The sequence below is a fragment of the Rissa tridactyla genome, chromosome 5 (assembly GCF_028500815.1).
Source record: "Rissa tridactyla isolate bRisTri1 chromosome 5, bRisTri1.patW.cur.20221130, whole genome shotgun sequence".
NCBI classification, from domain to species: Eukaryota; Metazoa; Chordata; class Aves; order Charadriiformes; family Laridae; genus Rissa; species Rissa tridactyla.
Window position 1 is genome coordinate 77,238,310 of NC_071470.1, and position 23,347 is coordinate 77,261,656.

The 23,347-nt window shown below is 46.3% G+C and overlaps 1 protein-coding gene across 6 annotated transcripts in view; it reads left to right on the forward strand.

Annotated features, from left to right (window-relative positions):
- FRAS1 (Fraser extracellular matrix complex subunit 1) overlaps window positions 1-23,347 on the forward strand; it is a 167,765-nt gene that overhangs the window by 85,034 nt on the left and 59,384 nt on the right. For all 6 annotated transcript variants that reach the window (XR_008466567.1, XM_054202557.1, XM_054202558.1 and 3 more), the window contains 10 exons: window positions 441-581; window positions 1,452-1,625; window positions 4,231-4,371; window positions 6,421-6,564; window positions 13,731-13,883; window positions 16,659-16,805; window positions 20,318-20,464; window positions 21,954-22,094; window positions 22,312-22,452; window positions 23,077-23,220. Coding sequence is in view for 5 of the 6 variants with exons in the window: in XM_054202557.1 (XP_054058532.1) it covers window positions 441-581; window positions 1,452-1,625; window positions 4,231-4,371; window positions 6,421-6,564; window positions 13,731-13,883; window positions 16,659-16,805; window positions 20,318-20,464; window positions 21,954-22,094; window positions 22,312-22,452; window positions 23,077-23,220 (1,473 nt within the window). In the remaining variant the exon portion in view is untranslated. The remainder of the gene's footprint in view (window positions 1-440; window positions 582-1,451; window positions 1,626-4,230; window positions 4,372-6,420; window positions 6,565-13,730; window positions 13,884-16,658; window positions 16,806-20,317; window positions 20,465-21,953; window positions 22,095-22,311; window positions 22,453-23,076; window positions 23,221-23,347) is intronic.

The window sequence follows — 23,347 nt, forward strand, 5'->3', positions numbered from 1 at the left end:
AGATTCAGCTGGGCAGCGTGCTGGGCCATCTCATGTAGACCGTGCTTTTGCCAGGAAAGGTTGGACCAGATGATCCATGGGGTCCCTTCCAAGCTGGTGTTCTGTAATCTTTGATTCTTTGAAGTGCGAGTGGGGATGGGGAATTTGATTTTTTGTTTTCTTTGGTGCACTTGGGAGAGATTATTTTAAATAACCTCTTTACCTTGAGAAGCATATTAAGACATGCTGGGATACACACTCGAAACACTGTGTGAGTGAGGGTTATTACTGTTAGTAGCTGTTAATACCTGTGCCCTTCTGCTCTCCTTAGTTCACGTAGCTGAATATCATGCCAGCTGGGAGTTTTCATTGTTGGCCGGAGGAGGCTGTAGTCAGGAACACCACTGTCACAGAGGAAAAAATGGGATATTTCAGTTCTCTGTGCTCTGTTTCTTTATCAGCTTGCCATGCTTCGTGCTCCACATGTGAGGGACCTCTGGCCACCCACTGCACCTCCTGTTCCTTTCCTCTGGCCTTGCGCCAGGGCCAGTGCCTGCAGGGCTGCGGAGAGGGTTTTTACCAGGATCACGACGTCTGCAAGGGTAAGCTGTGTACTTAGATCCCCAGCTGCTGTAATCCAGTGTGTCTGTATTGGCTTTTGTGGGGCTGTGCTCGGAGTACGCAGCTACGATGCCGATCCTTTGTCCTGTGCTGAACTGGTCAATGAGTAATTCCTGTGTTTGCCTGCTGATCGTTTGCTACTTTGAGAAAAAGCAAATTTTCTCAAATACTCTCTGCTTTCATGCCCTCAGGATTTAGTGATCTTGGGGACATATTTTTTTGCTCTGTGCTGTTGAAATAAACGTACATTGCTTCCAAGTTTTTCTTGAGTTAAGAGAAGGATGAAATTCTACACGCACCTAGTATATCTGCTAACGCTGAGGTCATTTTTGCAGCACTGGAAAACCTGAAAATTCGGAAGATGAATTTATGCTTCCTATGAGTGCTTTGGACTGCCATTTCTTGCTGTCTCTCCTAGTGGGATTGTGTTCACCGTTGCGGTTCCAGAAATTAAAGGAAAATTGACTGCCTGTGGCACAGAACTGCAGTTTTTTTCCCCAATGTTATTTGTTCACCGGGAAAAGAGCTGTTATTTTGGGGGTGGGGGGAAAGACGTCGAAGTATTTTTCTAAAATCCCTGTTCCGTTATAGAAAATACAGCACCCCATCAGATTCCTTAGCTTGCGAGTTGCTGCAAAGGGTGTGCTCTTTGCTAGTTCTTTGAGCATCAGCTTATCCGCGGCAATACAAAACCGGAAAGAGGGATGAACAAGAGGACCCAAACCAGTTGTGTTCTCCCCTTTCTGTCTCGTGTTCACGGCCAGATTCCCAGGTTTGCAGGGTTGTTGGACCTTGTCTGTCTCTCTGTCCCCAGAGCTGTGGCTCTGACGGCTCTCTCGATCTGTGCACAGGTTGCCATCCGTCCTGCCGGACCTGCGTCGGCCCGGGGGCCTCTCGCTGCCTGCAGTGCAGGACGCCAGAGGACGTTCTTCAGCCTCAGCAGACCGTGGAAGGAGCCGTACGTGGCCTTTGCCTCTCTCACTGCCAAGCCCGGTTCTACGTGGGTAGCACAGGAGTCTGCAGACGTGAGTAGAGGGTGGGAATGGCTCTTCAAAGCCTTCAGCACAGGGCTGCGCTGGATTTTAGGCGTTCAGGGTGATTGTTGTGCAACGTTTGATTCTTACATGCTTTGAGCTCCTTTGTTTGCCTTGTGTCATGAATGTTTAAACTCAGTAACTTTCAGAATGGCGTATGCTAGTACTTTCGAGGGAAAATATACATATAATTTCTGATTAAAGAATTCAGGTACTTTTTATTTTAAAATGACTGTGTTCAAGTCTGCACGGTTTAGCTTAGCTTAGCTTAGCTTAGCTTTCTTTTCATTGAAGTTGAGTGTGTGATTTTTACCACTGACTTATTTTGAAGCAGGATCAGTCCTTAAATCCTTTTCAGAAAAGACTGAGCTGTCTCCTTGTTAGCCTTTGGAGCGGGTCAAGACATCCCACAGCAGTCTGTTCTTTTGAGGAGGCTCTTCTGATAGATACCCCGCAGCACTCGTGCCATCTCTGCTCCTGAAATACCAAGTAGGAAGCATTTCCATGAAGACTAGAGTTTGGAAAAGGGGCTGATGTGGTGTGTATTGGGGATGTATGTGGTTTCACACCGCTTCGAGAGAAAACCGTTGTGGAGTTCAGCGAAAAATATTCCCTGGATGGATTATCAAGCCAGTCCATCTGGCTGTACAGAGCTTGTGGCAGCTGGTGTGGATGTGTGGACAACAGACGTGTTGCAGTATCTTGAAAATAAAGCAGGCAGAAGCAGGCTGAGAGGTAAGACGGAACGTCTTGTGCCAGCACAGCCCACCCTAAGCCTAAGGAGAAATGATGCTTTCAGAAATAGCAGTGATTTCCCTGTGTGGAAAGACCAGTCCTAGAGGCAGTGACTCTGCAGTGCTTAAGTAAAGTAACAGTAGTAATAATAGCAAGAAGACTACTGGTTGCTGTTTCTTCCTGTTGTAAAAACATTGTCTAAAAGTGGACGTAATTGAAAATCCGTTTATTTTGATTTTATCTCTTCATCTCAACTTGATGGAAAGAATCTGTCCAACTCTTTTTTTTTTTGCCTCGGGGGATCTTAAAAAAGCAAGAAGTGGCATTTTTTTGGGTGGAATGATTCCGTCTTTAACGGTGACCTACACAGACCGTAGGGTATCCAGTGCTTTGGATTGGTTCCCGAAGGCATTAGTGTAGAGCCTCCAATCCACGCAGTGGCAATTCCTTGGCAGGGAATGGGTTTTCTTGGCTGGGTCCAGGTTATGGTGTAGAAACTGAGTGAAGAAATCCATATACCACTGCCTCAGATGGGTGAACAGACCTGTACGAACAGGCCTGAGCAGAGTTCGGTGACAATGCTGAAGTACGTCATTGGGCAGGAATTCCGGCACAGCCCCACGTGTTATTAGCTCTACTGTATTAGTAGTGGCATTAGAATAGCAGTTTGATTTATTGCAGAAGGCTGTGGAGATTCAAGATGTCAGACTTTGAGCTACCCCTGGAAAATACTTGTGCAGAGTTCGTAGATGCACCTTTTTGAAAAAGTAAACCCACAACAGATGTGTACTGCGCCTACCTTAGGTTACCATGCCTACGCTCATATTTAGGTTAAAATGCTGGTCTGGAAGGTTTTACCTGTGTGGTTGTGAATTTCTCACCGAACCGCAGAAATACCTCTGTGTTTTTCTAATGCTCGAGATTTCCCCGATGAGACTGTAGGAAATTTCTCTCTGATGTGATTTGAGTGACTTGAACCAAAGATAGTCCTGGAGGCGTTCAATTTGTGCTGAGGATCCCTGACTTTCGCTCCTTGGCTTTTTGGCAGACAGATAAGTGTACTTGTATAAATCATTTTATTTCATTTTGTTTCTTTCCTTTTCTTCTCCCCCGCCCCGTGTCTCTCGTGTCTCCCTAGAGGGCAGGAAGTCTCTTTTTTTCAGCCGCGACTCACACAGTGGAACCCGTGGCCTCAAGTCACTGCTGTAATAAATACTGGGTTTTTAACTAATGAGTTTATATATTTATTTAATTGGATTGCATAGTTTAAGGTGGCTTGTTTTAGCGTCACTACCAGCAAAGGTGAGGAAGTCTGACTTTTTAACTGCACTCTTCTCATTCTTGCTGAATGATCCTTGTAATGACCGTTCACTTACTAGCCGTAAAATCAGGTGGCCAGCCCACCTCTGCGTTTATTTGCTCTTACTGCTCCGGAATGGCTAATGATGCTCCGAAATGGCTAATGATAATCACGGAGTGCCGCTGGATAGAAAATCCTTCCAACCGTAGGGCGATAGCAAAAGATGATTCCAGAATCTGGTAAGTTTGCGGAACCCCAGAGCTCTTATAGGGAGGAGAACGGTGTTACACGGCGTTGTGCATCTCAGCTTTCCATTTCAGTAATGAATTGTGTGGGTGCAAAAATGATTAAATACATGGTTGCTCCTTATCTTTAAGAAACGTGCTGTGCAGCCTTTGTGCTCTTGCTCTTTCAACCTTTCACAAGCAGAGAAACCTGTAAAGGAAATACCTTCCTGTGTCATTGGGGAGAAAGAAATCCAGCCGTACTCTACGACAGTAACAACCAAGATAAGCTAGAATTAATTGGGCGCTCTCTGTCTTGTTTTTCCCTTCCTTGCAGGGTGCCACTCCTCCTGTGCAGGCTGCGTCGGGAACACTTCTCAGGACTGTACGGCTTGTCTGTCTTCCCACGTCCTGCTTGAAGGCAGATGCCTCTCTGAGTGCCCGGAGGGGCTGTTCAGCCACGAAGATCGCTGCTATTGTGAGTGCGTACGGGCATCTGCGGCTTACGCTGCTGAATTTCATTGCATGCGCATTTTGTAACGCATTTCTCAATATAATTAGAGATGCTGTCAGTTTTATATGAGGCTATTTAAGTATTTTCAGGGGAGAATAGGATAGTCCAATTTCAGGAAATGGAATCTCCTCCTAATGGGAGAGAGGCGTACACATTGAATCATACATTATGATCAGTTTTGCTCCTCTGGACTGTTTCCCTGAAGGTATTTTACGTTCCATTTCAGTAGGCTTGGAAAATGTTCTCAGCCAGCGTGCTGCGGCAAAAAAGGTCTTTATTGGACCGCACTGAAAAACGGTCTGCTTTTATTAGATTAGATAAGCATATTGTCCGTATGAGGAAGCTTTATTTTTAATCCACTCCTGCCTATAGGGCTGGGTTTAGAAGGAAGGAATTCTGCCGATACGGGAGAAGAGCAATTATACCTATGAATATGCCCGATGGGTAGTGGGGACAGCATTATTTATGTGTGTCTCAGCCTTGCCCACCAGTCGGCGAGTGGCCTTCGTTCAGCTTGTTTGATCTCATCTGAGCAGATGACTGTGACTACTGACCTTCTGAGTGACTCCAAGGATTAAATCCTGTTTGCCACTTGCAGAAAAGGGTGGCCTTGGGGGTATGCCGTTCATTATGAGCTGCTAAGTACAAAGGGTGAGGAAATGCGGGCGTTTGAAATCTGATCGGTCCCTTCAAGGTCATCTGAAAGTCGTCTGCTGTTTTTATAATAGATATTATAAAAATAGGGCAGGCATCATGTATGTGTTCTGGCAGTAGGAGAAATTTACTGGTCGCTTCCCTGGAAGGCCTCAAGTTTAGAGAGAAAAACCTCTCCGAAAGTCCATTGCTCTATTTACCCAAGGAACAACTCTATAAATATGTTGATTTGGCAGGCCGCTGTAAAGATTCGTCAGATTTGAGGTTGTGCGCTGCCACCTTAGAGCTGAGGTAGCTGCCGAATGCTGCATTACGCAGTTTCAGGCCTATGTAAATGTCTTAAAAACAAAATTTCCGTGTCAGGAAAAGTGACATCTTTCTGTACGCTGCCAGCTTAGATCTCCTGCTGGTTTTGAGCAGTGAAGCTCGGTTACTATAGGTGTGTCTAGAAAAGGGATTCTTCCTTTGGAACACTGAACTCACGAGCGTGAAGCTGAGAAGGTGGTGGGACGGGACGCGTTTAGGTCTTAAACGCTTGGAGCTTTATGCTGTGGCAGCTCTGAAATGCCCAGCTTCTATGTGGGGAGCGAGGGATTGTGTGTAGCTTGGGGGAGTCCCGAGGTGGGAGATTTTTCAAGTGGTGTGCTTTTATTCATAGAAGAGCTTTAAAAGTAGTTTTTAAGAATTTTTTACAGATCATGAGCCATAGTATTTCTGTCTCCCTCGGATCTGTAGCACGGAAATCCTGGAAATACGGCACCTGTCTTTAAAGGTGGAAGAATACAAAAGCAGCCTGAGTGAAATGGTTTTGAGCAATCTCAGCCGCGTTCTCTGCAATCTTTTCACTGAGCTTTTAGCAGACAGAATCGCCAATGAGCTGGCGTGGCATTCAGGTTTTATAGATTTCAGTTTGGGAGGGCTTTGTGCACCAACCATTCCCGGATTTTCCACTCGTTGATATCAAACTCATGCCACTGTGATGTTCAGACAAACCCAGGATGTTTAATTTATCTCCCCTGTGCATCCCACTGTCTTTCTTATGTGCGCAACCGTATGCTGGAGGGAGGAATAAAAGGGCCAATCTCTTTATATTTTTTATTTTGTATAGATTTATACCGTGATTAATGCAGCGAACAAATCCCATTTTTAAATTGCCAACTCATTTCTCCCCTTGTTTAGTCAAAACGACAACGTAAGAGCCTTCCAAACCACAGCTCTGAGGTCACTGGTGCTATTAGATCGTTGTATGTCTGTGTTTTGTAGGAGTAAATGGTTATTTCGGGGGCTGGCTTTCTGGGGAGGGGAGAGCGTAAGGTGGACTGTACCAAGAGCGTAACAAGCGTTGATTTTTTTATCCAGCCTGTCATCCATCCTGCAAGACATGCCGTGGCCCTTCTGATTCGGAGTGCTTAACCTGCCATCCCCACGCGACTCTAGCCAGCGGAAAGTGCAGGACAAGCTGCAAGGAAGAGCAGTATCTCAACCTGGTGGGATATTGTGTGGGTAAGTAAGAGGAGATGGCGTGGGTCGTCCAGTGTGATGATCTTTCTGGGGCGTTACCCAGCTACTCGTGCACACACCGTGAAGCAAATCAAAGTGCCTGTTAGGAGTAAAATGTCACACAGATGAAAATACCATGAGGAAAGTCTCCAGTGGGCATAGTATATAGCACAGCCACTTGCCACTCCTGGTGTCCATATCTTTAGTAAAGCTGCGTGAAGTTAATTGCACGCTGTTTAGGGCAGATAGTCGGGAGAGGGAGACAAGGTTCTCCTTCGCCAGGGTTGCTGCTGCATGGTTTACGTGAAGACTTGAGGTCACTTGTACGTGGGCCAGTACGTCTGGGAATCATCACAGCATTCATGTACTTACTAATAATATAATGAGCTTGCTCTTACCAACAGGATGGGCTGCCCCTCCGCTCTGGTGAGTGGCGATGCGCTTGCCTTTGCCAGCGTCTCGCTCCAGTCTGGGCCTTAGAGCGTACAGCCTGGCACCGTAGAGCCAAGCCTGGGGGACCCAGAGCCGGGAAAGCTGCTTAGGTCCCGCACAGAGCTTCAGAAAAGTGAGTTAAGGAAACATTTGTGATTCAGAGAAGCAGTTTGTGGGACCCTAAAGAAAAATTGGCACAGCTAGCATTGCTGTGTGCATTTTTGGGTGGTAACAGGAGTTCTGTGTAGGGGTTATAGTTTGTGGGTGCTCGGTGCCCGCACTTAAGCCTCTCATCAGAAGCCACTGATTGCATTTATCTGTTTAAAAAGAAAAATCGCTTTTAATCCATCATGCAGGCATGTATAAACGCATCCTGGGAACTGCTCCAACAATCTGAGCTTTATCAAGCCATTTTTTTCTTTATCAAAAAAAGATATGGTGTGTGAGGCTTATTCTAGGATGAACAGTTCCAAATGAGATAAGGAATCCTAACAAGAAAGAAAAATGCATTAGAGGTAATAAACGTATCCATGGAGAGGCTTTTGTTCTCAATTTAATAGAAATGACGTCTTTTTGTTTACTTACATGTGTTGGGTTTTTTAAATGAAAGACTTGTTTCTTTACTCTCCAAGAGATTAATTTTATGAACCTTTTCTTCATCTTCCGTTTAAATAACAGTTACTGTTTTGTCTGCAGAGGCAAAGAGGGAAGGGAAGCAAAGTATCTGAGGAGTAGGAAAATATCCTAACAGTATTGTACAGCTCCTTAGGTACGCAAGAAATCAGGCTGGGGAATCGTGATGTTTCATACAGTCAAATAATTACAATATGGAAATAATTCAGCATTTCAGTGTAAGGAGCTGTCTCTGCCCTGTAAAATTTCAGGGGCTCCAACGATGCTTATTAATGGCCTGTCACATCATAGCTCTAGGCGCTTTATTTCTTCTGCCTTATTTTCCCATTACTTTGGATTATGCTTCCTATGAAAAAAGGCCTGTGGGAATGTGGTCTTCCAGCTGTAAATTTTGCTGGAAAAATTTCACTACTACCGTATGTCATAAACCAGGATTCTTTCTGAGGAGGGCTTATTCTGCTGCTTGCTGCGTGCGATGTGCTTTAATTATCCCCTTAGACTGCTGTTCCCTGTAAGTTTGGCGAGGTGTCATGGAGCGGTAAGCGTGCTCCCCAAATCCCAGGCGATGAGGTGGACACCATGGTGCCTGGCAATAATGAGGAGCAGAAATTGGAAACGATGGGCTTGTTCAGGCAACGTGGAGGGCAAGGTTCGACCTCCAGACGTGCTACGCTGACAGTGATGGATCATCTGCCAAGAACCTTGCCTGGCTTTCTGGGCTCCAAAGCAATTGCAGGTGGTGCATCCTTTCATTGCAAACGAAGAAGCTTTATTTCAAAGCCCTGTAGGTCATGAGCATGGTCCGCTGTTTGGAGACTTGTCTTCTCGCAGTAGAAACGTGTTTTTAAGGCTTGGTTCGTAATGCCTGGCATCATTGCGAGATATTCCTTGTAACGTAGGAAACCGTAATGTTCACGTGGTCACGCACATAGATTCATTGATGTTTCTTCATCTAACTGAAGTTTTGAAAATCCTTGTAGAGGAACGTAGTTATTTATTGCCTTTAAAAAAAAAAAAAAGCTGTGCTTTGGTCTCGATCTGCAGTCTGAAGGCTGTTGCTCTTTGTGCCAGATTTATGTCTGATGTTTAAGCAAAGGATGCGTGGTGCCAGTTCTGCTAGAGATAAAGAGCTCCACATCCAGGTTGTTAAATTTCACTCGTTCTCAGTCAGCACTGATTGAAATGCTAAATTTGCCCTTGCAAGTTCTTAATTACCAGTTAAAGAGCAGCTGTCCCATAAAAGAGAACATTAAAATCCCTGACACTTGCGTAATATATGAATTGCGTCAGGATCTAACAAAGCTTTCTCCTTTGCTTCGCAAAGTAATATTTTTTTACGATTATCTTCCCATTTATCTCTAATTCCCGAGCCTCCAGGCAGAATTGTGTTACAACGTATGGAGGCTGCTGTGCGTTATAGCTGCCTGCCAGACTTTTATGGACCTGCAGGGGAAAATCTTTCATACCGGGTGGAGAAAACCAACCGTCACTCGAAACCATCGCCTGGGAATTAATGTTGTTATTGTACATGTTACCTGAATGAGGATTGGAACATTTGCCTTGTTAATAGCGAAAAAGATCTTGTTTTCAGCAGTTTATCAAATAAGCATTTCAAATGTAAGCAGGAGAAAGACAAAATGGCCTCAAGTTTCAAAAGATTAATGAGTTTCTAAGCTCTGGTTTGGGCACGCCGAATCTCTGCCAATCTTCTTTGAGAGTGCTCAGTTGATTCATTTTATTTTACAGCTCAAGTGTATGTGCAGGAACGTGTTTGTGGCTTTAGCCGTCCCCTGTTGAGTCTCGGGGCTTTTGTGGTTTTTGTTTTCCCAGTTTGAAAACACTCTTTGATTTCCCTCTCCCTCTTATCCGAGGCAACTTCAGCTTCGGGAGACGTTGGAGTCACCGGTCTGAAAAATAGGACCATTGCTAAAACCATTGTCCCGCTCATAAACCCCCGCCCTTACTTTCCTGATTTGGATAAGTCATACACCTGCCTTGAGGTTTCCTTGTTGATCTTGGGGCTTCCTCCTTGATCTTTTCCTGACTCAGTGGAAGGGCAATTAGAAAAAACGCAGTGGCCGAAGCAAGGAGTTCACAGCCTGAGCTCTGCTGTCTGCTGGGTGCTCAGCTAAGCCGTAAAGGGATGCGAAGGACATCCCACCGGAATTAGGAGGAAGGGCAGCTGGCATGAAATAAAACTCAAAGCACCCGCTGGTACAGTATCCCCCAAGGTCCTGTCTTAACTTCCAGCGGCGTCTTCCTTGAAAGGGAACTCCCAGTCCCCATGTTCAGCTGCTCGGGCCCTTGCTTTCTGTGTGCAATAGCAAAAATGTTCAAAGATAAACCAGAAAAAACTCACTCAGGAGGAGGCCTGTAACAAGCCTTTTTGCCTTGCTCTTAAAATTCCAGAAGGGACCCTCTGACAACAAGAAATACATTCGACTCCTTGTAAAATTAATGAGCTGTTGCCGTACTCTCAAAAAGACATTGATACCATCACAAAGAGCTGGCGTTTCGCTGAGCAGAGCAAGAGGGAAATCGGGGGCTTAGCTCTGCTAAGTCACTGGTGTGCGACCTTCTGCAGAAATGCCCAGCTGAGCTGCCAGAGGAGGAAAATGGAACATCATTTCCCTACTTGGCGCTGGGCTCATTGGTGCCAGGCACCATCCAGCTGCATTTCCCACCTCACGCTGCCGAGAGAAGCTGCACCAGAAGGTGCAGGCAGATCCTTGCAAACCTGGTAGCACTTCGCCAGGAGTTCACCTCGCTTGTTTGCGTGACAAATTCCCTTTCAGGTCTTCTAAAGGAGAGGCAGAAAACCCCTTCTAACAACCAAACCAAGACGAAAATCCTGGTCAGTGCTAGGTGTCCTTCTGAATCAGCCGATTCTGATTTTCTTTCTGGATTTCCTGTAAGGCGCTGGAGAACGTTTGCGTGCTGACATGCCTGTGAATTGCATGGGGTTGTAAGTACTGATTGAAGAGTGGTGCTCTGTTGTAAAGCTCGTACCTTACCTTAGAGTATAGTACGAAACTTGCGTCAGGACATTTTTTTCTAAAGAGCCCTTAAGAGAGGAGTTGTATTTAAACTACACAAGTGGTTGATTGCTTAGCAAAGGGTGGAACTGAGAGGTAGAAATGCCTCTGGTTTCCTTTGTGAGCATTCACAAACACTTTACAGATAATTTTGTCTCCCCAAACAGCCTTCTCTGCCTGGACAGGCGAGGGAACGGTACATAATAGATACTTCCCATGTAGGAAGGGCCCTATTTGTTTTGTTTTCTTTGCTTGTTAAGAGAGAGCTAAGGAGGTGTGGGAGCATAGTGACCCTGGAAATGGAAATCTCTGTAATTGTATTATGCCTTACAATGAAAGTTGCTCTATAGGAAGATCAGTGATAGGTAAGGTGGTTGGTTTGGGGTTTTTTTGTGCATAGAGGTGAATCGACAAGGAGGAAATTCGAGCCAGCTGAAAGGGTAGCAGGAAAAAGCTTTGTTTGGACAGTGGGAGGCAAGTCAGTAGTCTCAAAAAGGTGAGGAGGGAGGCATCGGTGGCACTACGAGCAAGGTGGTGACATGCTGCCCTGGAGAATCCAGTCTGGATACTGGAAGAAGTCAAAGGGAATGAGGTGATGTGTTGTACTGACCTGCAACAAACAGGGCACGTGAAGCCTCCGAAAGCCCAAAGCCCGCGGGCAGTAACTCGGCTGCTGGCTGAGCCGGAGTGAGGATTGACAGGGAGAAGGCAGAAGCAGGGAAACAACTAGGGCCGTGCGGTGTTAGTGAGAAGCATAAAGAAAACACTCCGCTTCCGTTAGTCCTCATTTCAAAGGGAGCGTGCTGTGAAAAATTTAAATAAGCTTTTCCAAAACAAAGCGCTTCAGTTCTTCCTCTGCTCTCTCACTAGTTCCCCAATGTCCCTCAAATTCACCACGAGCGTCGGTTCTGGGGTTTTAGTTGGTGCTGCGTGCTCTTTGATCTCCAGGCTCGCAGAGGAACAAGAGAGCGATGGGGCTGATTGATCCTGAAACAGTAGCTGAGAAAAAGAACTCTCTGAATACAGAGGAGCAAACATAGAGGCTGTAAAGAGAAAACTACTGCAACAGGGCCTAGTTTTGTAGATACTTAGCTTTTTAAACATTGGTTTGGGAGAGTCTGGTTATTTACAGTAGATACTGGTTATTTGGACACCCTAGGTTTTCTCTGTCTCATTTTTGTGCTCTGTTTATGGCACCTATTGACAATGTACAGTGAGTTTTGTTACTTATTATATCCAGCCAAAGCTCTCTATTAGAGACCAGCGGCTCTGGCAAGAGATTAAACTGGAGGAGTATTATTTTAACAATAAGGGGAGTAGACACGTTGCCAGCTAAACGTGGAAGCATGAGAAACTGATTGGATTTATGTTAATTTTCGTGAATAGAAGCACATAAAACTCTTCACCTTGCCTCCAGCCCCGTGCATACAAATTACATACGGTGCTCAGGGCCTTTGGGATGGTATCTTAGTCCTTGCTCTCTGCGGTGAGCTGCGTGTGGTCATTTCTGGCTTCAGGGGAGCCACAGATAGATGGCAGGTCTTTCCACTCCGAGGTCAGCACAGGTTCGGGGTCTTTGGCTGTGAAGATTGACGGGATGATGCCTTGGGTATTGAGGGGTTCACCTGTGCAGTCAGAAGCTGCAGTACAATAACCCCTGTACGCTGTTTTGAAGTTTGTCATCAAGTTTGGGAGCGTGACCTTATGCGCTGCTTTCCTTTTCTTACAGCTGTCCTGACAGTGAGGGATCGAGAACCGACAAGGTCCCTACCTTAAGTCTTAAGCATCATGTTTCTTCTCGCGTGCCTTTACCTCCCCTCTGGCTGTTAATGTCCCATCTGCAAGGTTGAGGGCGTGGGGCAGAAACTAGATGGATTCTATACCCTGTAAAGTCAGGAGGTGAAGGCGGCGGCTGCTTTAAGGACTTGAATCCCTGCATGCGGTCAGAGTTGTGCTCATTTTTGAGTGACATCTGTGCTTTTCCACCAGCGTTTGGTAAGAATCATCTCTGTGTAATGTAGAGAAGTCAGGCTGGGTTAGACTGCGGTCGCTATCGCATTCTTGCAGGTATGGATGCAGAATTCCCCGGGACTCCGATGTGAGCCTGTCTTCAGCTTGTAAAATTAGATTGCCTGACAATCTGTAGTAATGCTGTCACAAGAGACAAAAGGCAGAAAGTTGAACCTTCAGTAGAAATCTGACAAGAGGCCAGGTACTCAAATCAAGCCCCATTATTACATTTCTTTCAAGACAGTCGTCATTTCCTTTATAATTTTCTGAATTACCATAATGAGGATTAATTTGGCTTCCAGGTTGCCTTGCAGTGCACCGTTGCGCATACAAAAGCCTTGTTGTAAAAGCTTTTGAAGCACCTAAGTTCAGGCGGAGGTCAGGAGACACGAGCTTGTGTGCTGCTGGGGAAAAAAGGGAAAAAGGAAAAGGTTTTGAGGCACTCTCATGCAGCTCTGAATGCCGCTCTTGGCTTGGCTTTGGGGTCTGCAGTGGCCTCTTCAGGGTATGGATGTCTCGTTTGTGTGGGAAAAACCTGAAAGTAAGAACTACGGGAGAAGGTTGTACAGCTGTACAGGTTGCGCTCTTCGTTTTTCAGCAGTGGGAGCAGAGGGAGGTGAATGCCTTTGTTAAAGACGAACCCGTAGGTAGAAGCACCTAAAATCAGAGAAGGGTTTGGGGCAAGCGGAGAACTTTGAACTGGCTTTGTACAAAGCTTTCCCAGACTCACTTAAGGATGGGAAAGAGGATGCGGAGGATGTGGTTGCTGAGAAGGAGTGAAAACATTGTGATGCTCAGGAAGAGCACAAGACGGGGAGGAGGGCAAGAGGAAAAGAAATGCTCCTGGAATGCGGTTATTTCTGGTCATCTCTCTTGCAGACACCTGGAAGTGCGGAGCTTAGCACCTGACGCCAGCCCTTGTGCACCAGTTAGCAGAAAGGGGGCTCTGAAAGTTACGTGCCTAATGTCTTCCTTGTGTTCTCAGCAACGTGTTCCCCCTTAGCAGTTCTGTTTTGTCCCTCTGTGATCACAGTGTCTGTTACCCCCTGCTTCCTTTAGACTGCCACCCTTTGTGCCGTCAGTGTGTGGCCAACCTGCGGGACACCGGCAGCATCTGTCTGAAGTGCCAGAACACCCGTCACTTGCTGCTGGGGGATCACTGCGTTCCTGACTGTCCGGTGGGACACTACGCGGAGAACGGTGCCTGCAAAAGTGAGTAGTCCCTACAGATGCCTCAAGGAGCTGCACGGGACCGCCTGGATCCTTGCGCGATGTTCCGTGAAATGGTTCCTTTTTAGCAGAGAAGCTTTGTCCAGCTGGCAGGACGCTGTACTGGGAGCTAGAGGTGTCCTTTCTGGCTAATAACTCTGCCAGCTGAGTTGCTGCCAGCTCTGCCAAGTCTCCTTGCTCCCCGTAACCTGTGTCTGCGTTCAGACTGTGAGTTCTGTGAGGCAGATGGTGCTGTACCGTCCTGAGCACATGCTGGGGCTACTGGGACCTAATCCACTGTGACAATACAATTAATAAGTGTAACGAGCACCAGACAGCAGTATGCTTGTGAGGAGGAGGCGAAGGTGAGTTTTTCTCTCCGGTAAATCCCATCTCTCAAAGGTGGTGGCACGGAGAGTAGGACGACAATACACTGTGTTCTACCTGGGATCGCTCCTAGGAAGAGATGGGCTTCTTAAGCGCAAGAAAGGATAACTTCAAACAGAGTTATCACCAAGTCTCCAATTTGTGTGGTACCAGCACAGTTCTGGGATGCTAACACTTGGAAATACTTTCTGTCTACGTGCTTCGAAGGGCCCTGCAACTTCTGCTCACAGAAGGCAAAACTCGAGCTGGTAGCAACTTCTCAGGAAGTTTGCAACCTGGGATGGGGCATCATCCTCGCTAAGGTCTCTCACTGAGACTTGTCTTGCTACAGTAATGGTCCAAAAGGTGATCGTTTGTAGCAGCTTCTAATACAAAGAGCCAGTTTCGTTCAGCCTTTTGGGCTAGCATGATAGATGGAGCGTTCCAGCTGCCTGGGTGAAGCTGCACCAATAGCACATTTTGTTCTCCAGCCTTCTGTGCCTTCACCTATCCCTGGATCTCCCCCAGTTTTTGCTCTTGACGTGGTTTCATATTCCAGTCATTGTCTGAGCTGCTTTATATTTCTTGGTCTCGTAGAAGGAAATAGCTTGCTTTTCTTGTTAAATGGTCAGCAGAGACATGTTAAAGCCCGATGCGTCTTAAACTGAGCAAAGGGTATTGCAGTTTATTTGAAGAGAAAGAAATCAAGACAAGAAATCACGTATATTGGAATTAAGATGTAGATGCTCCTTTTGCAGGAAGTGGCATTTCCTAATCCAGTCTAATACCGGATGGTTAGTCTTTCAAAGCTTCTCTCAGGCACTCCATGTTGTGCAGTGTTTTTATTTACCTGTTTTTGACAAATGAAATCTCAGAGATGTATGAAATATGCTCTGTGTCATTTAATTGGAAAGACCCCTGAAAGTGATATTGCCGTCCTGGAAGCTGAAGCCTAGGGATACCATTTCTTCCCTTTGGTGTAAAGGTTTCATTTAAAAGAAGTTTTGCATTATTCAGACTGTGTCAGAGCTCGTGTTACATTTTGTGCTGGCTTTGAAGATCTCCAGCGCGCCATAATGCAGTCGCTTCTCTGATTTCTTTGCCCACTTTCGCTCATGATTAATTTGGCTGGATAGATGTAATGATGGCATCAATCCTTAGGTAAAGGCCTATCAAGAAATAAAGTGGACTAATAATTTTGTGAGCGTGTACCCCCTTTGGAGAAATTCATAGGATACTTTGGCCTTATCCGCTGTGGTATTTTAAATCTCTTCAATCAGACTAAGAAGCACAAGAATTGGCAGACCAAGGGATGGAAAGGAAACAGGGAAAGAAACCAAGATGGGTAGCATAAAAATGTCTCTTAAAATGCAGGGAAAGAAAAAGATAGTGATGTACCTCCTTACTCGAGGCAGTCGGAGGGATTTGCTGGCTATGAAGGATTGCAGAAAGATCTTGGAAGACTTGAGTGTCTGGGCAGTAGCGCCAGAGGTGTAAGTTTGGGTTAGGCAGGTGTAACGATGCACACAGGGAGACCCGGTTCTAACCTCACACGCAGAATGTCGGCATCCTTGCCGTGATCTCCAGGTAGTGATCCGTCAGCCTGTGAAAATGGCATCTCAGCGTTGAAAGGGAAATGAAATGTTAGGTCCTAAAAGGAAAGAGGAATAGAAGAATTCATGCCGAATGCTGAATGTGGGGGATGAAGGGCTTCTGTGCGGTGAGCAGCTGAGCGGAACACGGTGCTTCAACCTGAAAACCAGGGGACCTTAGGAGGGGGGAAAATACGACAAAAGCCCACGAAGTAATGAGTGAAATGGAGAGGGGGCGCGTAGAGATTGCCTGTTCTCTCCTCAGTGTTGCTTTTTGCAGTAGGGGGCAGCTGTGCAACTCCTGCCGAAGGGAGGGATGTAAATCTTCAGGGAGGTGTGGAGGTGTCGGAAAAGCACTAGATGGTTCCTAAATAGGCAAAGGGCATCAGGCTCAGGAGGATCTGACCTGCAACTAGTTCGAGAGAAAGCATGAGAGAGAGGTACTGATACGTGCTTGCCCTTTTTTCGCTCTGTTCTGATCGACAGGTCTGGGCCAGATCCTGTGGGGTTGTTCTTAAGGAGAAGGGAAGGTTGAAGAGAAGAGGAATGGGTAAAAAGAGAGAGAAAGGAGAGGAGGAGAGGGAGCTAGTATGCGTAGCACACGGAGCACAAATAAACCCATTTAATCCATCTGTCCCAAGCTGGATTGCCTGTTTCTGCTCCTGAGCACTATGCAGCCGTAAGGGCTTCGACTTAGCGGGAGCTTTCGGTACGCGGTGTCACTGTGCTCAGGCTCTGAGAGCACTTCTGCTGAACCTTGTGAAGCTTCCTCAAAGATCTCCTTTCCCTTGAACAGAAACACTTCTTGCTGTCCTTGCAGGGTGTCACCCCTCGTGTAAGACCTGCAGCGGCGGGGGTCCTTTTTCCTGCTCTTCCTGCGACACCAGCCTGGTTCTCTCCCACACCAGCATGTGTGCGCCAGCCTGTTCCCCGGGATACTACAGGGACGACAGGCAGACCTGCAAACGTGAGTGTCTCTCTCCTTTCCACGGCGTATTCGCCGACATGCCTTTTCTTGTTCCTTCGCTTAGTGTTCCTCTCGCCAGGAAAAGAAAGATTTCAAGTGCCTAAAAATTGGCTGCGAGTTGACAGAGGTGATTAGCTGCCCTAGAAACGGAGCCTACAGCGTGGGTTCCATTTGAACGCAGTTGTGGTGTTGGTAGCGACTTCAAAGGCAAGAGGCTTTGGGTCCCGTAGTTAAAAGCTGCAGGAGGGTTTGTGTAGGCTTCCTTGTGAAGTTGTCTAGGCGGTACATAGAGAAGTGGCCAAAAGTCCTGGTGGATTCTGGGCTTTGTGAAAACTTGACAAGTTTAGACCGGTTTTAATCAATTCTTGCTAAGGCAAACCCCCTCCCCGCTGCACAACCTGCCAGCACCTGCCGTGGAAGCTGTTTTAAGACTGCAGCATTTATGCTGAATTTTTCCACGTGTAAAACGTCGGTAGAAACAAGGTACGGCTTGGGAGGCACAGCCCCCACTGACTTGAGCTGTGATGTTTTTACCTCCTAACGGTCTGATGCAATTGATCTGGTGTTAAGTCCAGTAATGTTTTATCCTACTCCTGCTATCCCGTGTGAACCTCTCGGCGCCTCTCTTTTCCTTTACTAGTCTATGTTCGCTCTGGCCCTGACATCAGTTGGGTTATTCCTCACATAGTTGTGGGGCTTGGTGTTCCCAAACGGAAAATTATATGGCCCAGAGGCATAAAACAAATGTGAAAAAACCCTGCTTGAATTGACCCCCTGTAATACCCGCACCTGAAAATGAGTGAGTGCTTCAGTGGTGTGGTTGCTGTGAACCTGAACGCTCAGATTTCGTAAGTCCTGGTTTAAATTATCCCCGATTTATGATAAAATAACTCTGTTGCACCGCACTAAGGATAGGTATCGTTGTCATCCTGTCTTGACCCAGTTTCTTTACTGATGAGGTCCTGCAGGAGGAAGCTGGTAGCAGCTGTCAGCTTTACCCGCCTTTTGTTGAAATATATGGTTCTCCTGAAACTATTATTTCCATCTTGCAAGCAGAAATGGAGACACCTTGCATAAGTTCAAGGAAATAGGTGGAAGACTTTGTACCGTTCTTCTGCTGACAGAAAAAAAAAAGGCTATTCAAAAATAATGAAAAAAAGGAAAGTGATAAAAAAGATGAATAAAAAAAAGGAATCGTGGGATTCTCACTGTCCTGCCTAGTTTCCTACAAGCTCTACGAGATATTCACTGTTCTCTCCTGCAGTATGGATTCTCTTATTGCTAACTACACCAGAATACCTCCCTTCCTAATTAAAATGCCCTTTTCTAATGAAAACTTCCCTGTCAATACCTCCTCCCTCAGGACATCGTGGTCGAAGTGGAACGTTCCTGAGGACTGTCCCCTTCCTGAATTTGGTTTAGTAGCTCAAGTGCAAATAGATTTTTTGCGAGCAAATTGAACGGCTCCAATCTCCTTAGTGCAAATGGCTTTTCAAGAAGCGCGTGTAATCCTTGCGGCAGGAGCCTCACGGCGAAGTGCATCGGTGCACTGGAATTTTGTCATTCCAAGTGTCACTTGTGCCTTTTCAAGTGAAGCACTGCTGATAAGCCACGTAGGTAGAAACTGTCCCAGGCTGCTGGAAAGCTACCGCTTAGAGGTAGTGAAAGTTGTTTAAACGGAGGTCGGCTCTTAGGCTGAGAAAATTTGGTCTCTCTTCAACGTTTATTTTAGTCGCGTTGCACTTTTGAGGAACTCGGGTTTGGAATGAAGTTCAGAGAGATGCTGAGTGCAGGTATGGGCTCTCGGAGATATTTTTAAACTCAAGGACCTACTGGCCGAGGAACAGGGCAACGCTTAACAAGTTCTTCATGGGTTTAAAAATGCAGATAGGGACTCAGGCTAATAAAACAAGCAGACAGGATGGATTTCAAATACAGTTTTTGCTTGCTGTTCTGGCATGCCTTCACGGGTAACCCAGCTTCTATAGATTGAGACCTCGTGTGGAATTTTTAACATACTTGTAAGAGTTGGCTTTTCGTGGCACTTAGAAATAGCACTTTTTCCGTGTAGTATTCTTAAGTGAAGGGAAATCAAACAGGCACCAGAGCACGTAAAACCAGCTGCCAGGTTCTTTAGATAAACATCTTGTTAGAAATCATTTGTACCTCACTAAAACACAGGCCTTCTGTGACATTTTTTAGATGAGCTAAAACGACTTCACTGTTTTGAAGAGCGCTGGGTTATCACTTCAGTGAGAGCAACACGGCTATCTTCACATGTACTTTGGTATTTTGAGGTTTTACGGATATAAACCTCTGTCTTGAATTACAAGCAAATTGAAGTGCATTTCCACGGTTGGCATACCACTAAATTAGCATCCCACAATTAGCGTGTCACTGACATGGTACCGCAAGTAATGTCGGTATATAGCACCTGGACTGTAGTTGTGCTAAATCCTAGGAGAGGTTTTGTTTGGTTTTTTCCATTAAAAATGGCCAGCTGTGCTTTGTTCTTTAGTTTAAACACGCAGGGCTGTGTTTTCAGGGCTTTTTCTCATTTATCGCGAGTACAGAATTGAGCTTGGGCAAAGATGCCGACTCCGTATGGATTTAGGGGTAGTTGGCCAGGAGTTTAGGAGTCCCTTTTGCGTACGCCATCGTGGTACTTGCTAACAGGGTGGTTACAGTTGTTGGTATAAAGCAAACGTGAACCTCCATGAGTTTCCCGCATGTTTTATTTTATAAAGTTTCTTCTCACCAGAATCAGAGCGAGCTTTTCAGTGCGTAGGCAGAGGGCTAGGAAATATTTTTGGTCTTTCATAGCTATTAAATCTTCTGCTGTGAGTTAACTAAGAGCTCTGACATCAGCACTGCGTGCACGCGGCTGTTAGTACAGCATCCTGAGAAGTTTAGACCCTGGACATCAAAGAGGTGAGTTGAAATATTCTGAACCTCTGGACTTTGATCCTAGATTCAGTAAAGCCCTGAATTCTTTTGTTTCCTGGCATCCTTTCTTTGCTCCAAAACTTCACACTGTGTGCAAATAAAAAGATGGAAACCTGAAGTGAAATTAAACAGGTCTTCGGTCCCACCAAGGTTTGCTAACTGGATTGCAGCGCTCTTCTGTGGTCTCCAGATTTGTGCGTTCACGGGTTAAGTCTGGAATCGTACGAAATGCAGGTTACTTAAAGAAAATAGGAAAAACAGAGGCAGGGAAAGCTCTTACTTGGTGATTTGAATTCAAGGGTCAGTGTTTTACCCTGACCTGTCCAGAGGAGAGTGAGAAGCAGCGTGAGGAGACGTAACAGTCTATTCCAAATGGAAGAAGGCTTTTTACATTTTGGAAACGGTGAAATGGAACATAAGCAGCAAAAACTCTGAAGTCTCCGCAGGCGTCTTTCAAAGAGGACAAGAGGAGGAGCAAGCCTACAGGATAATACCATTTTCACGTGTACCGTTGGCTGGCGTGTCAGTAATTACAGTTATTTTTCGTTGTCTTTGTCTTTCCACAGCTTGCAGCAGCCAGTGCTCGAGCTGTGAATCAGCTGCCGGCTGTACGTCCTGCAGAGACCCAGCGAAGGTCCTCTTGTTTGGAGAATGCCAGTACGAGAGCTGTGCTCAGCAGTATTACCTGGATTTTTCCAGCAAGACTTGCAGAGGTGAAAAATACATTGCCACTTTAAAGAAAAAAAAAATAATAATAAAAAAATAATTGCTGAGACTGCGGTACGTTGCAGCGTGATCTGTGCAGGTGGCCGGCTTTAAGAAGCGTGTGTGAGACGGGGAGTTGTTTGGCGAGAGATTTCTTGTGAGGCTTTTGCCGTTTTTTCTCTTTTTCAGCACTTCGCCGTCACCTATTTCAGCCTTTCAGCGAAACGAGATTGTTGCAAACCTGTGTCTTGTAAATGATTTAGTAAGTGAGCCAGCGAACTTTTCAAGGGTCGGGGCCAGCAATTCGTTTGGTCACGGGTCAGCTGAATAATGAGTGAGCTTACCGGGCTAAATCTGGTTTAGAGTGCTTGTAGGGCCTCGTGTGCTTACCTGCTTCTCTCCGTCTTAGTAAATACTGCATCACTGGCTGAGTGCAGAAACAACAGTTTGGAGTGATTTAAAAGACACATGACTTGAAAGATGTCCAGAACTCCCAAGGAGAGTGGAAATAAGTGAGGATAACGTGGCTTTATTGCAGCTAACGCCACTAAGACCAGGATAATAACACAAATGAGTTGTTGTTGAGTGCTCATTTCTAGCTGGCTTGCTCAGTACCCGAACCTGGCTTGGCTGAGTAGCATCCGTCCCTTTAACACTGTGGTTCTTCAGAGAGGTGACATTGGTGTTTAGGGTGTTGGAATGAGGCAGGGCTCTTGTCCTGGCTTTGTCTTGGACCTGCTGCGTGGACTGGAGTAGTTCTGCTCACCTCAACGAGTCCTTGTTTCCCCCCTTTTTGCTTTTGCCTGTTTGTCTGTCTCGTCAGCCAAGTGGGTCTGTCATTAATTGCTGATACGGACCGTCTAAGTGCCACCAGGAAGCGAACAGCAGTGTTGGCAGCCGGAGTAGTCCTTGGGCACGTGTGCATGGTTGGGACTCTGCTGAAGACTTGGAGAGGACATAGAACAAGGACATGTGAAGGCAGATCTGATCCCAGCCGGATCCAGCGTGTTTCTGGCCAGTGGCCTTTCCAGAAGGGCATTTGGACTGTGAGCGACAGCGATTTCAGTTTCTTTTGGTCGGAGTCATTTGGAAGCATGAGGTTGATGAAGCAGGGTGGATAGTTGCTAGTGAGCAACAAACTCAGTGTTGGCAGAAAAAGAGCGTTGCTCCTTATGGGATAAAGTCAGGTAACAAAACTGTGCCAGTGTTAGCGGGCCTGAATGCTGACCAAGAGCCAACCCTGCTCGAATTTGACATAGTAGAACGTGTTAAGTCCGAGAGGGGGAAAAAACCCCGCCAGTATCTTGAATTGTAATACGTCTCTGAGTACAAATCACGCTTTCTTCTTTTTTTAGTCTCTCTTTAACAGTTTTTTACTGTGCTTTTTGCTCCTAGGGCTTATATTCCCATGGCTCGTAGACCCCAAGTGCTAACGTATAGGGTGAGCGCCCCAGAAAGGGCTGCCCTGCATTGACTTTTGAATTGTTTGAATTCCAGAGTGTGACTGGAGCTGTAACGCTTGTAAAGGTCCCCAGAGGACCGACTGCCTGCAGTGCATGGAGGGCTACGTTCTCCACGAAGGAGCTTGTGTGGAGCGGTGCCCTGCAGCTTTCTACAAGGAATCAGACACTTGCCAGAGTGAGTTCTTCTTGAGCGTTACTTCTAATGGCTGCTGCCGGCTTGTTCCCCCGATTTGTGCACGTCTTGCATTCAGAAGGCATGCTTTAGCTTCAGATGTCTCGCTGCCCTCCAGCACACACACGCAGGAGGGCTGCGGTTCCTGCGGGGTGTTACAGCGCGTCTTTCAAGCCGTTCAAAGCGGTGTCAAGCCGAACTCTTTTCATACGACTTTTAGGGTGTGACCAACGCTGCCTTCAGTGTCGCCAACCAGATGAGTGCAGCCTTTGCGAAGCCCCCTTTTTCCTCTTGGACGCTCGTTGTGTTCACAAATGCGGGAAGCGATATTACGCAGACGACGCACAGCGAAAGTGCTCAGGTAAGCAAAGCGAGCGTGATGTGGTAGAGAGGGACCAGGGTTGTAGGCTCTGTTCTTTATATGCTGCTTTTTCTCTCCAAAGCTGAGGTGAAGAGGAAGAGCTTAGATGCTGCTGAGGTGATGCCGTCACCTGAGAATTAGATAACGGGCTGCATCTGCATTTAGATGCGCCTAATTCAGGAGGAATGAGATTCAATGTAGATGGCCGCTAGTGTGTGTGTATGTGTGTACGCACTGGAAATAAAAAGCCAGGTGTCAGAACAACATTTTTAGAGAGGTTTCAGTTGTATTTGTGGGTTAACAAGCTGTGTTGGACCTGAAAGTGTGTTTGGAGTATTTTTTTCAAATAGGTATAACAGTTACTTGAAAACGTGTTCCTTCCATTTGGAAGATCGTCTCAGGTGCTCTGTAGTCAATGGGAAACAGTCGTCAAATGGGGAAGGAACTTCTTAACAGCTCTTTTATCTCAACTCCCCGCCCCTTCTTTTTTCATTATTTTGGCAGGTAGGTAAGACACAGACAGCAGTGGTGTTTCTGTTCTGAGCCCCGGGGGCAGCTCTGCGCACCAGCGGACGCGTTGTTTTTGCAGTGTCTCAATGGGGTTGTGCTTTCCGTCCGATTCAGCTTGTCCTCCTGGATGCTTGGAGTGTGACGGTGACAGCCTGTGCCACCTCTGTGACAGCACCACCTTTCTGAAGAATAAGATTTGTGTTTCTGCCTGTGGCCAGGGTTTCTATGGCAATACGTGGACCAGAGAGTGTGAAGAAGGTGAGTGTCTCTCATGATAAAGCAACCGAGCCGGCAGACATCCAGCAGATTTTAGGGCCAGAAGTAGTGTTCATTCAGTGGCATTTTTGGAATTCAGTTTTGTGCAGTTCCGTGTTGACTGTTAAAA